Here is a 13,348-nt window from a genome sequence, read left to right on the forward strand (position 1 = left end):
GAAATTAATGGTGGAAAAACGATTGGAACCTTTTCCCTGTTTGACCGATAGGTTTTATGGGTATTATGACACCTCCACTGTGGGGCTCTATTGAGGAATGTATTGACCCTGAGGGTAGGGCTTGGTTTTAGTGGTTTCAGTAAAGATAAGAGACAGTTTCTTGTTAGTGGTTTCAGTAAAGATAAGAGACAGATTCTTGTAAACACTGTCCTGCCCTGTATGCAAGTGCAAAGTCAATAAGCGTTGAACGCTCAAACATTTGTCTTTCATGGTTATTTCAAAGGCAGCATTGTCAGCATTACGTCAAACATGAGACATCACATACTTCAAATGTCCACATATTCAATGTAATCAAATTCGTGAGTAGTTGTGAGGGCTCTAACATTACATTTCAGCCTACCACTTGAGGAAGAAAGATGACAAATTGTACAGTGCATCAGATCTTGGGAGGAAGAGAGAGAGTGAGTTTATTTGAGATACGTGAGGTAGGGAGGGAAAGAGTGAGAGAGCGAGAGAGAGGGTGAGTGAGAGAGAGAGAGACAGAGAGAGTGCGTAAGTGATAGTCAGTGAGAGCACAAGAGAAAGGCGGAGAACGCTTGTACTCTGGTCAGTGTAAGATCTTGCGAAACATTTCTAAGGTAACGCATCTGTTTCTAATTTGACCTGGGGGTCAGGGAGAAGAGATCACAGAGAAGAAACTTCTGTGACGGTAAGTCCAGTTGTTTTGACCATGTTGGACCATGGAGGATCAAGTGGAAAACTCCTGTTGTCATCTCATGTTTTAATAGAAGAGTTCAGGGGCTTTCTCTGTTAATGGTTGACTACTAGTCAGTCACTGCTCCTATTTGTCTTTCATGGTTATTTCAAAGGCAGCATTATCTGTTCAATACGTTAGGCATAATGCTCTCATGTTAACATCTTTATAATAGCACTATGCAGTAAACCAAGACAAAACTATACTGTTAAGCGATATGTAAATTTTTGGATGTACAGACAGCATTTTAAGATCACACAATGTACAATAGTCTTTGTCAGTTCTTTACACCTTTGGAGAAGAGGAGACAGTGGCATAGGAGACAAGTGGCATAAATACATTAAACTCACAATTGCTGTGGTAAAATCTGAATCAGAATATATATATATATATATATATATATATATATATATATATATATAAAATGATGTCCTTGCCAACTCTGTAACGAGTCTGATAAGAATCTGATAAAATAAAGCAGATACATCAGATAAGATATACATTATTTTGGGATAGACTGTGTACATTGTGCCTATTTATAGAAATAAATGAACTGTCACAAGTACTGTTATAATGTTATAAATAATGTTATATTTATGAATGAAGATCGATGACAATGTAATATTTCACTGATGGCATGAAAAAAACTCCTGTGTAATTTGTTTTTTATAATCAAAGGATTGATTTTAGAGAGACAGTTGATTAGTTCTCAACAAATTTGCCATGTGTGTGTATGTTTGTCCGGGAGAGTGGGCTTACGTGTGTTTGGAATGAAGATGTCACTGGTAAAACAGATGTTATCTTTCGCGATGGTGGCATAAAAGAAGACCAAAGTGTAATTTAGTGTGTGTGTGTGTGTGTGTGTGTGTGTGTGTGTGTGTGTGTGTGTGTGTCCCCGGGAGAGTGGGCTTACAGGTGTGTTTGGAATTAAGATGTCAATGGTGAAACAGGTTGTGCTGGCTGCAGTCGTGGTAGTGATGGGATGCGTGGGCATCATCGCTCTAATCCTCACATTAGTTCAGCACCACTTGGTGGATCTCCCCCATCGCATGCAGGTGATGAAGAAAAACTGTTACCTGGGTTGTAACTACAGTAATTGGGGAAAATTTACTCTGGGAACTCACCCATGTAAAATCCCAAAATGCACCTTAAAAATCTACGTTTTTCATGTTGAAATCATTTAACTTTGGGAATGCCGTTCCAACGCGTTCCCTCTTAATTCCACCTTTGACCCGTTTGGATATCACATTTCCTTTATCATTTCCCAGACATCAATGTTACTTCACAAAGCACATACCTCACAGGATGCAACAGGGCCCCTGTCAAGCTCCCAATATGGGACAATATTCAACAATAATATGGGACAGTAGGTACTCAAAAATGTCCCAACATTAATATGGGACGTTATCAAAAATGTATATTTATTAGATTGTCCCAGTAAGGACAAAGTTACTCTTAGTTTCTCTCTCTCTCCCTCTCTCTGTTGGTATTTGACTTCTCTGTCTCTGTGTGTCCTTCAGTATGGGATGGTGTTCGATGCTGGATCCACACACACTTCTCTCTACATGTACCGTTGGCCTGGCAACAAAGAAAACAACACTGGGGTGGTGTCACAGATGCTGGTCTGTGATGTTGACGGTCAGTGCTGAGTGCTGTCAGTGAACCATTACTACTACTCTATTATTTGATCTCTTAGGGGTGAATACTAACTTCCACGTAAGGCGAATCTTCACTTAGTCATGCAATGACGTTAAGGTTTCAAAATTCCAGTAACTTTCCCAAAATTCCCAGGTTTTGGAATGTGGAGGGAATAAGCTGCAGGGGCAGCCTCCAACCTGGAGTTCCTCATCTGGGATTTTGGGAAAGTTACCGGAATTTGTCAACCAAAATTGATGTCAATGGGAGAGTAGTTAGGATTTGCCCCAAGAAGGTAGAAGTTAGAATATGCCCGTAAGTCATCTTACACCTATTTTCATTGCAGCTTGATCGCAAGGGCCAAGACAAATCATAATATACCACCCAGTAATGGTTGTCACATAAAAAAATATACCAATGACTCACACCCCTGTCCCCTGCTTGTCCGTAGGAGATGGCATCTCTAGCTATGCCCAGGACCCACCTGGTGCAGGGCTCAGTCTGAGGAAGTGCCTGGAAAGTGCACTGGCAGCCGTCCCTGCAAACCAGCGGAGGGAAACTCCTGTGTACCTTGGTGCTACCGCTGGCATGCGACTCTTGCAGTAAGTCAAGACTGCACTGTGTTATCTTGATAGGTGTAATCATTTTCATTTACCTCATCCCAAAACTACGACTTTATGAATGAATGTGCAAGGAAAACCTCCCACTAATCTATGTGGTGACTACACTCTAAGAATAAAAAGGTGCTATCTAGAACCTATAACGGTTCTTCGGCTGTCCCCATAGGAGACCCTTTTTGAAGAACCCTTTAGGTTCCAGGAAGATCCCTTTTGAGTTCCATGTAAAACCCTTTCCACAGAGGGCTCTACCTGGTACCACAAAGCTTTTGGAACCCTTTTTTCTGAGTGTATTTAACCTCCTGTACATTATGACTGGGTGATGTATACTCTTTCAGGCTGCAGAACATGGTTTTAATAATAAAGTAGCATTTATGAAATCTACTTCCATTGTCCGGTAAGAGTGGCTGAATATTTTCCTCTCCTCAGGCTACAGAATCACACCCAGTCTTATCAGGTGTTGGAGCAGGTAACCAAGGTGATCCAGGGGTATCCCTTTGACTTCCGGGGGGCACGGATCCTATCTGGGATGGAGGAAGGGGCTTACGGATGGATCACCATCAACTATCTACAAGAGAGTTTCATCAAGGTGTGTATGAGAGGTATTGACATGTTGAATGCACCAAGCTGTCTGTCTAAACTACTTGCACATAGCTTGGACACCCATACATACCCCACAAGACATGCCACAAGAGGTCTCTTCACAGTCCACAAGTCCAGAACAGACTATGGGAGGCACACAGTACCACATAGAGCCATGACTACATGGAACTCTATTCCACATCAAGTAACTGATGCAAGCAGTAAAATTAGATAAAAAAAAACACCTTATGGAACAGCAGGGACTGTGAAGCAACACAAACATTGGCACAGACACATGCATACACACACACACACACACACACGATAACATACGCACTATACATACACATGGATTTAGTACTGTAGATATGTGGTAGTGGTGTAGTAGGGTCCTTAGGGCACACAGTGTGTTGTGAAATCTGTGACTGTATTGTAATGTTTTTAACATTAACATTAAACTGCCTTAATTTTGCTGGACCCCAGGAAGAGTTGCTGCTGTTTTGGCTAATGGGGATCCATAATAAATATGAATACAAATATAGGGAACGCGCACACGCACACACATTACACACACACACACACACACTCCCGAATGGTGTCAACCTTGTTTAGGCAAAATGATCAGAGGTTTGTGGATATACAGTAGTAGTACCATTTATAACCACTGTAATAGCTTGTTATAATGGTGAATTGCAGGTCTTTGCAGTTTAACATTATAGCTAACATACAGTATTTGTACTTCTCCTGAGCAGCACACCTTTGAGGGAGAATGGGTAAGCCCTAAAGGAAGGAAGATCTGGGGCGCCCTGGACATGGGAGGCTCTTCTACCCAGATAGCCTTTACCCCCGGCCAGCCTGTACAGGACCCTGCCTCCGCCCTGGGACCAAAGCTCTATGGTTACCAATATGAGGTGTACACACACAGCTACCTGTGCTATGGAAAGGAACAGGCCATGAGGCAGCTACGGGTTCATCTACTGAAGGTACTGTAAGTAGTTGTCTGGTCACCTGTTAGATATGACTCAAAGAAATTGCAGAATGGTTTTGGGTACTGTAAAAATGCCAGGTAAACTCACCCTACATGTAGATATAAGACCAGTTTTCAGGAATAGAAATGTGTAAACAGGCAGTAGTGTTTTGGCCTTACCCAGGCTTTCTTTAAAGCTAAGATCTGCATAAGTTGAAACAGCGCCACTGGATGCCTCAGGTGCATTTATTATTGTTTTTAGATTAAAAAAAATTGTAACGGGTCAGAGGAGCATCCTGCATCGTGGTAAAAATAATCATAGTACATACTCTGCTGTTTTATTGCACGTGCAATGATGTCCGAGGTGAAAAACAATGTTCGTTGTTTAAAGTAGCCACTTTGTTGTTGTAATATCGCAAACAGACGTGGCAGTTTCACCGGCTATGGATTCCAGCTTTAAAGCAAATCATAAATATCTTTGGGCCAATCTAATTACCCCAAATCTGTTTGACTGAATGCTTCTCAGTTGAGTCAGAAGCATTTTATGGCTGTTTAAAGGGCTGTTTTTCTTTTGATTCAAGCAAACTTCCTCCTCTCTCAGATCAGTGGGTCTACCCGCCCAGTCAAGCACCCCTGCTACCACCTGGGCTACAACCTAACCCTGACTCTGGGTGACCTCTATGACTCCCCCTGCGTTGCCAGACCCGTGACCTTTGACCCGGCCTCAGAGGTCATCTTCACAGGGACCAGTGAGCCACTGCAGTGTCTCAACCAGATGAAGAACATCATGAACCTGACTGCCTGCTCCCTGGCTCCTGACTGTGGCTTCAACGGGGTATACCAGCCCCCAGTCAGTGGCGACTTCTTTGTGAGTATTCATCCCATATCTACGCAAAGGCCACTCAACTGGCACTCCAGGCAGGCTCAATCAAACACTCCAATTTGAAAGATGTCTGAACTATGTACAGTATATATTGTCACCATCATACTGTTCCTTCTCCCTAGGCTTTCTCAACATACTATTACACCTTTGACTTCCTTGGTCTGGCTCCTCAGTCCTCTCTGTCTCAGGCTACCACAACTATAGACACTTTCTGTAAAAGGACCTGGGACTCGGTGAGATATAGAGACCTCTGCTGACCTTTCACATTACCAGTACACTTCCTAAAACTGTATACCGGTATACAGATTCATAAATTCATACTCAATCAGATGCTAAACATAAACTATAGTATATCTCATAATAACCTTATTCATAATGGGGCCGATTCAGACTTTGGAATTTTTGCCTTTCATAAGCACGCCTTTCTTTTTAGATGAGAGATTAATTCGATAATGGGGTAATGATGTCCATAGGCGGGGGGGGGGGGGGGGGCATCTCGTTGTTGTTGGCAATCAAGCGTACTAATGTTGTGTCGTCAGCAAACTTTCCTACGCACTTCTCAGTATTTGGTATTCAGAGTTACCTTATTTAGTCACGTAACACATTCTGCAGGTGTGCCTACCTCGCACACTCTGAATACATTCATTCAACCGCTGAAAACACTCCCACTTGTTGTCCAACAGATTTTCTCGTGGATTTTTCAGTACATTTATCTTAAGCCATCCCTTTAAATACAGTGTGCCTTCTAGTTAAACTTTTGTCAACAGAAAATATACAGAACATATCGAGAGAATGTGTTCCGAATATTAGGGATCATTGAAAGAAATCCATATAAATATGTGCATATTTTGTCTACGTTTCAGCCCCAATTTATAGATTAAAAAAATACTCTCATCTTGTAGATTATTTAGGTTTAGGAAAGTATTTTTGAATCATAAAAACAGGTTTGGAGATTAATATAAAAGAAAGATAAAGGTGGTTTGATTCATTCAGAAAATTGCCACATTCAGTTCTTCAACACATGGCAATGTTAGAAGATTAGTGTACATAGAATTTGAATCGGTGGTTTGATAGAAAGGGTGGTTTGATAGAAATAGGAGACAGAGAATGTTAAAGTAGCCTGTAATTAAAACATTTGAGAGTGCCCATCTCTGCAAGCAAAAAAGCCTTGTAATTTAAATACTGCATAATGGCACAGCATTTCATAAACTTTAATAGATCTAAAACAAGTGTCATATATATTTACAATGCATTTATCCAAACGGATTAATCATTTACCTACTGTAGCTCTTATCCAGTTGTAAATTACAGTGCATGGAGAATGGTGTTATTTCTATCTGAAAAATTAATTTGATGCTTTTTCAACTTGGGATCGGTAGGTAGACTCCACGTTATTCATGGTTTCCTCACACGTAAAGGTGATGGAATTATTAGGGAAATAAGTCAAGGTCAGAATACAGCATATCTGTCTACACACCTTCATTTATTCGATCGCCACCCCCAACAAATAGTGGGTGAATAGCATGCTATTCTCACGCTTAAATTCAAGGTCAGAATACACATAGAGAGAAAAAAAAAGGGATAAAAAGGGAATTATGTTCCATATACGCCACTGATGAAGACAGTTTGTCTGTCGAAACGTTGGTTATTAGGTTATTCAATTATTGCATCTGAGCTCCTAGAGAGTGTGGCTTTCTTTTTCTTTTTCATATGTTTTACTCAGCTAGCCAGCACCTCGCCTAAACAGGTGTGCGTTTCTTTCACCTCCATTTACACCACTTACCTCGGGTCAGAATCGGCCCCAATGTTACTACAACTTTGTTTATGATAATATCAATTATTTTGGCAGCTCAAGACAGAGTATAGTGAAAAGGACAAGTACCTTCGTGATTACTGTGCCTCAGCAAACTACATAATGACAGTACTACTAGACGGCTACAAGTTCAACCAGACCTGGGGAAATATATACTTCCAGAGACAGGTGTGTGCTTAACTATACACTTGTGTATTGACATATGTAAAACATCAACATCCAATTCGAAAGATTTTGCTTCAGGACACAGAATGAAAGACATTTTACCACAGAATTCATGAAAAAAGGAATGTTCTTGTATGGCAGTCAATGTGAATAGCTGTGCTGCCTTAATGAAACTGTGTGTCTATCATATAAAGTCGTGGCCAAAAGTCTTGAGAATGACACAAATATTAATTTTCACAAAGTCTGCTGCCTCAGTTTGTATGATGGCAATTTGCATATACTCCAGAATGTTATGAAGAGTGATCAGAGGAATTGCAATTAATTGCAAAGTCCCTCTTTGCCATGCAAATGAACTGAATTCCCCCAAAAAACATTTCCACTGCATTTCAGCCCTGCCACAAAAGGACCAGCTGACATCATGTCAGTGATTCTCTCGTCAACACAGGTGTGAGTGTTGACGAGGACAAGGCTAGAGATCACTCTGTCATGCTGATTGAGTTCGAATAACAGACTGCAAGCTTCAAAAGGAGGGTGGTGCTTGGAATCATTGTTCTTCCTCTGTCAACCATGATTACCTGCAAGGAAACACGTGCCGTCATCATTGCTTTGCACAAAAAGGGCTTCACAGGCAAGGATATTGCTGCCAGTAAGATTGCACCTAAATCAACCATTTATCGGATCATCAAGAACTTCAAGGAGAGCGGTTCAATTGTTGTGAAGAAGGCTTCAGGGCGCCCAAGAAAGTCCAGCAAGCGCCAGGACCGTCTCCTAAAGTTGATTCAGCTGCGGGATCGGGGCACCACCAGTACAGAGCTTGCTCAGGAATGGCAGCAGGCAGGTGTGAGTGCATCTGCACGCACAGTGAGGCGAATACTTTTGGAGGATGGCCTGGTGTCAAGAAGGGCAGCAAAGAAGCCACTTCTCTCCAGGAAAAACATCAGGGACAGACTGATATTCTGCAAAAGATATAGGGATTGGACTGCTGAGGACTGGGGTAAAGTCATTTTCTCTGATGAATCCCCTTTCCGATTGTTTGGGGCATCCGGAAAAAAGCTTGTCCGGAGAAGACAAGGTGAGCGCTACTATCAGTCCTGTGTCATGCCAACAGTAAAGCATCCTGAGGCCATTCATGTCTGGGGTTGCTTCTCAGCCAAGGGAGTGGGCTCACTCACAATTTTGCCTAAGAACACAGCCATGAATAAAGAATGGTACCAACACATCCTCCGAGAGCAATTTCACCCAACCATCCAGGAACAGTTTGGTGACGAACAATGCCTTTTCCAGCATGATGGAGCACCTTGCCATAAGGCAAAAGTGATAACTAAGTGGCTCGGGGAACAAAACATCGATATTTTGGTCCATGGCCAGGAAACTCCCCAGACCTTAATCCCATTGAGAACTTGTGGTCAATCCTCAAGAGGCAGGTGGACAAACAAAAACCCACAAATTCTGACAAACTCCAAGCATTGATTATGCAAGAATGGGCTGCCATCAGTCGGGATGTGGCCCAGAAGTTAATTGACTGCATGCCAGGGCGTATTGCAGAGGTCTTGAAAAAGAAGGGTCAACACTGCAAATATTGACTCTTTGCATCAACTTCATTTAATTGTCAATAAAAGCCTTTGACACTTGAAATGCTTGTAATTATACAATTATTGTAATTATACTTCAGTATTCCATAGTAACATCTGACAAAAATATCTAAAGACACTGAAGCAGCAAACTTTGTGGAAATGAATATTTGTGTCATTCTCAATACTTTTAGCCACGACTGTACATAAATATAAACTCATCAAAAAATAAACGTCCTCTAAACTGCGTTTATTTTCAGCAAACGTAACACGTGTAAATATTTGTATGAACATAACAAGATTCAACAACTGAGACATAAACTGAACAAGTTCCACAGACATGTGACTGACAGAAATGGAATAATGTCTCCCTGAACAAAGGGAGGGGGTCAAAATCAAAAGTAACAGTCAGTATCTGGTGTGGCCACCAGCTGCATTAAGTACTGCAGTGCATCTCCTCCTCATGGACTGCACCAGATTTGCCAGTTCTTGCTGTGAGATGTTACCCCACTCTTCCACCAAGGCCCCTCAAGTTCCCGGACATTTCTGGGAGGAATGGCCCAAGCCCTCACCCTCCGATCCAACAGGTCCCAGACGTGCTCAATGAGATTGAGATCCGGGCTCTTCGCTGACCATGGCAGAACACTGACATTCCTGTCTTGCAGGAAATCACGCACAGAACGAGCAGTATGGCTGGTGGCATTGTCATGCTGGAGGGTCATGTCAGGATGAGCCTGCAGGAAGGGTTCCACATGAGGGAGGAGGATGTCTTCCCTGTAACGCACAGCGTTGAGATCGCCTGCAATGACAACAAGCTCAGTCCGATGATGCTGTGACACACCGCCCCAGATCATGACGGATCCTCCACCTCTAAATCGATCCCACTCCAGAGTACGGCCTCGGTGTTATGCTCATTCCTTCGACGATAAACGCGAATCCGACCATCACCCCTGGTGAGACAAAACCATGACTCGTCAGAGAAGAGCACTTTTTGCCAGTCCTGTCCAGCAACGGTGGGTTTGTGCCCATAAGCGACGTTGTTGCCGGTGATGTCTGGTGAGAACCTGCCTTACAACAGGCCTACAAGCCCTCAGTCCAGCCTCTCTCAGCCTATTGCGGACAGTCTGAGCACTGATGGAGGGATTGTGCGTTCCTGGTGTAACTCGGGCAGTTGTTGTTGCCATCCTGTACCTGTCCCGCAGTATAATGTTCGGATGTACCGATCCTGTGCATGTGTTGTTACACGTGGTCTGCCACTGCGAGGACGATCAGCTGTCCGTCCTGTCACCCTGTTGCGCTGTCTTAGGCAACTCACAGTACGGACATTGCAATTTATTGCCCTGGCCACATCTGCAGTCCTCATGCCTCCTTGCAGCAAGCCTAAGGCACGTTCATGCAGATGAGCAGGGACCCTGGGCGTCTTTCTTTTGGTGTTTATCAGAGTCAGTAGAAAGGCCTGTTTAGTGTCCTAAGTTTTCATAACTGTGACCTTAATTGCCTACCGTCTGTTAGTGTCTTAATGACCGTTCCACAGGTGCATGTTCATTAATTGTTTATGGTTCATTGAACAAGCAGTGTTTAAACCCTTTACAATGAAGATCTGTGAAGTTATTTGGATTTTTACAAATTATCTTTGAAAGACAGGGTCCTGAAAAAGGGACGTTTCTTTTTTTGCTGAGTTTATGTTTATATACATCACTGTCTATCAGGTGGCAGACACAGACATCAACTGGACGCTGGGCTACATGTTGAACCTGACCAACCTGATCCCTTCAGAGCGCCCCCTGGTGGTGACAGGTGTGCAGCATGGCCAGTGGGCAGCAGAAGTCTTCTTCATAGCGTTTGCTGTGTTCCTCAGCCTGTTGGTGCTAGCCATTCTGTTGCTCTGGAACCCACGAGGCAACACAACAATCGATGCAATCACACTCTGAACGTCTCTGACTTCTAGTCTCTTCTAGTCCATACAGATTAGGTACAATGTGATAATAGCAGTGAGTCAATAAGATCGACGGATCGGACGAGCGTGGCAGCTCCTGGAACTCACAGTAATAGTTAAAGAAATAATTTTTTATATTTTCTGTCAATATGACTGGAATTATGGAGGCAATTGAATGTATTATGTATTTATTAGGCTTGTATAAACTGCATAGGTGGATGTTTTACAAGCAAAAAGAAACACAACAATAAATTGTAATATGCCACTATCTACTGTAAATAAATAGTGTTGGTATGAATATATATCTCTTCATAATTGAATAAATATATTTTTCCCCCACAAACAGTGTTTGAAAGAAGTAGAAAAGGGAGAATCATCTCAAGCGTCACATTACTACCACTACAGTATATGCTTTGGCATGCATTGACAAATGTTTTTTTAATTTAAATCTGATATATACATATAGAACATTTAGAAGTAAAAATACAATCATAAGGGCATATAGGGCACAAATGCATGTGTGTGTGTACGTGGGTGCGTATGTGCGTGTATGTGCTGCAGATTATGACATGTACCAATCTTCTCCACCTTGATCAGCAGCAGCCTGATTTCTTCTTTGGGGGTTCTTTCTGCAACACCAAGCTTCCCTCTTCTTGTCTTGTCTGCTCACCCAGCTGCTTTAGCATCCTTGAAGCAACAACACACCAAATCAATGTTTGAATATTCACAGAACAGAGTCCTCTTCCACATGCAGATAATGACAATATGCAGCCAAATCCAGACTACACACAACAACACAAACAAACAATAGCTTTTACTGTACTTGGAAGACCTGTCGGCATGTCTTACCTTGCCAGAGTTTCCATAGACAGAGTCACATTGTCACCTGTTGCAGCACTACACTCCATAAAGAGCATGTCGTACCCCTTTAAGAGTGAGAGCAAGTATCATCAATAAAAGTATTATTTGTATTTATTATGAATGATCTCAATCCTGCTTTGCTACCACTGTCAATTTCAGCACCAGCTACAGAACTGTAAAATAATAATCACATCACCTGTAAATCCTACAGTCCAGTCGCCCACATTCTGGCTGTTAAAGTTACAGTAACGTCAACATACCTTTGCAAGGTTCTCCCCTTCATGAGTCTGAACCTCTCGTTCTAGATCAGCACAATCATTCTTGTTCCCAAGGAGTATAACGATGACATCATCTGGAGCCCCCTCCTACAAAATACAAAAGGTTATGACAGTACAATAGATACCAGTGGAACAACTGTGAATCCTGCAAACAATTGTTTGTGTTGTTACATAGTTGTTATTTGATTATAATGTTAAAGGCATGATTTAAATGGCCCCTACCTGAATGCAATTGACCCAGTAGCAGATGTCACAGAAGCTCTGAGAGGAAGTGATGTCATACATCAGCATTAGACCCTGGGCTTTGTGGAACACTTGTCTGGTGATGCTGTGGAATCTGGGGAGTAGAGTGTAACAATAGTATAACATGTATGTAATTATATACTAACAAATAAAACACACACATGAAGGAGGGTTCAAATTAGGACAGAGGAACAGATTCTGTATCGATGCATTACATATAATGAACAATTGTGATGAACTTAGTTTAGAGACCCACCTTTCCTGACCTGCAGTATCCCATAACTGTAGAGTCACTGGGCTTGCATCCACTGTCACAGACTGTATACAGGTATCAATACCTGCTCAGATGATAAGCACACAAACAAACAAACAAACATGAAACCAGACATGAATGAGCACAGTAATGTACAGTAATACCATGGTGTGTTCATTTCTTCGCATGACATGAAAGGGCATGATGCCAAACATACAACAAGGATGATGATACTCACCAATGGTTGCATCGTGGTGCAGACAGAACTCTCCACTTTGGAAACGCCTCATGAAGGAGGTTTTGCCCACACTGCTGTTTCCAACCATCACCACGTTGTAGGGGTTTGAACTAGAGCCAGAGCTTCCGAAGGTACCTGGAGGGGGATCAAAGACACTGGTCTATTACAGTTGATATCACCTCTCTGATCTCACTCAAACATAACTTGACTTATTCCTTTTCGCTACAAGTGGAGAGCAAAGGGCCTCAACAGTGCATATCCAGCAGTTAATTCCAGGTGATTCCTGCCTGGTGGGCTTACTTACTCAAGACTAACCTTTCCATCCCACTTGTACCTCCTCACTGTTGCCATTCGATACTTACCCAGGGGCTTCTCCACACGCTCTGCCTTTTCTTGACCTCTTTTATTCCCAGGGCCTGGCTGTAGAGCTGGAGCCACTGGTTCAGACCCTTTTCCACTCAAAACAGTGCTTGAGGCAACCACCTTAGACAAATAGACAACATTATCTCCCACAAAGGACAGGATTTGATCATCTCTTTAAAATGAAATTTT

At 42.4% G+C, this 13,348-nt stretch overlaps 2 protein-coding genes across 8 annotated transcripts in view; one reads left to right on the forward strand and one right to left on the reverse strand.

The window, feature by feature from the left end:
- Positions 1-570: 570 nt before the first annotated feature.
- On the forward strand, positions 571-11,225 carry LOC139536024 (ectonucleoside triphosphate diphosphohydrolase 8-like). 2 transcript variants are annotated; one of them, XM_071336122.1, is made up of 10 exons: positions 571-709; positions 1,670-1,809; positions 2,275-2,392; positions 2,841-2,991; positions 3,436-3,595; positions 4,341-4,571; positions 5,157-5,423; positions 5,561-5,671; positions 7,288-7,419; positions 10,697-11,225. In XM_071336122.1, the coding sequence occupies exons 2-10, from the start codon at positions 1,687-1,689 to the stop codon at positions 10,916-10,918; spliced, it is 1,515 nt and encodes a 504-aa protein (XP_071192223.1). In that variant the 5' UTR covers positions 571-709; positions 1,670-1,686; the 3' UTR covers positions 10,919-11,225. The 2 variants fall into 2 exon arrangements, with proteins under 2 accessions (XP_071192223.1, XP_071192224.1); XM_071336123.1 differs by lacking the exon at positions 1,670-1,809 and having other exon boundaries at positions 588-709.
- Positions 11,095-13,348, reverse strand: part of LOC139536023 (uncharacterized) — a 32,704-nt gene continuing 30,450 nt past the window's right edge. For all 6 annotated transcript variants that reach the window (XM_071336121.1, XM_071336117.1, XM_071336119.1 and 3 more), the window contains 7 exons: positions 13,159-13,279; positions 12,797-12,931; positions 12,562-12,643; positions 12,285-12,399; positions 12,045-12,149; positions 11,773-11,849; positions 11,095-11,610 (listed from right to left, as the gene is read on the reverse strand). In XM_071336121.1, the coding sequence (XP_071192222.1) occupies positions 11,517-11,610; positions 11,773-11,849; positions 12,045-12,149; positions 12,285-12,399; positions 12,562-12,643; positions 12,797-12,931; positions 13,159-13,279 (729 nt within the window). In that variant the 3' untranslated portion in view covers positions 11,095-11,516. The remainder of the gene's footprint in view (positions 11,611-11,772; positions 11,850-12,044; positions 12,150-12,284; positions 12,400-12,561; positions 12,644-12,796; positions 12,932-13,158; positions 13,280-13,348) is intronic.

The sequence above is a fragment of the Salvelinus alpinus genome, chromosome 12 (assembly GCF_045679555.1).
Source record: "Salvelinus alpinus chromosome 12, SLU_Salpinus.1, whole genome shotgun sequence".
NCBI classification, from domain to species: Eukaryota; Metazoa; Chordata; class Actinopteri; order Salmoniformes; family Salmonidae; genus Salvelinus; species Salvelinus alpinus.

Coding starts and splice junctions, on each gene's coding strand:
- LOC139536024 (XM_071336122.1), top strand. CDS start 1,687: ATGTCAATGGTGAAACAGGTTGTGCTGGCTGCAGTCGTGGTAGTGATG. Junction 2,992..3,435: donor GCTGGCATGCGACTCTTGCA/GTAAGTCAAGAC, acceptor TCCTCTCCTCAG/GCTACAGAATCACACCCAGT. Junction 5,424..5,560: donor CAGTCAGTGGCGACTTCTTT/GTGAGTATTCAT, acceptor CCTTCTCCCTAG/GCTTTCTCAACATACTATTA.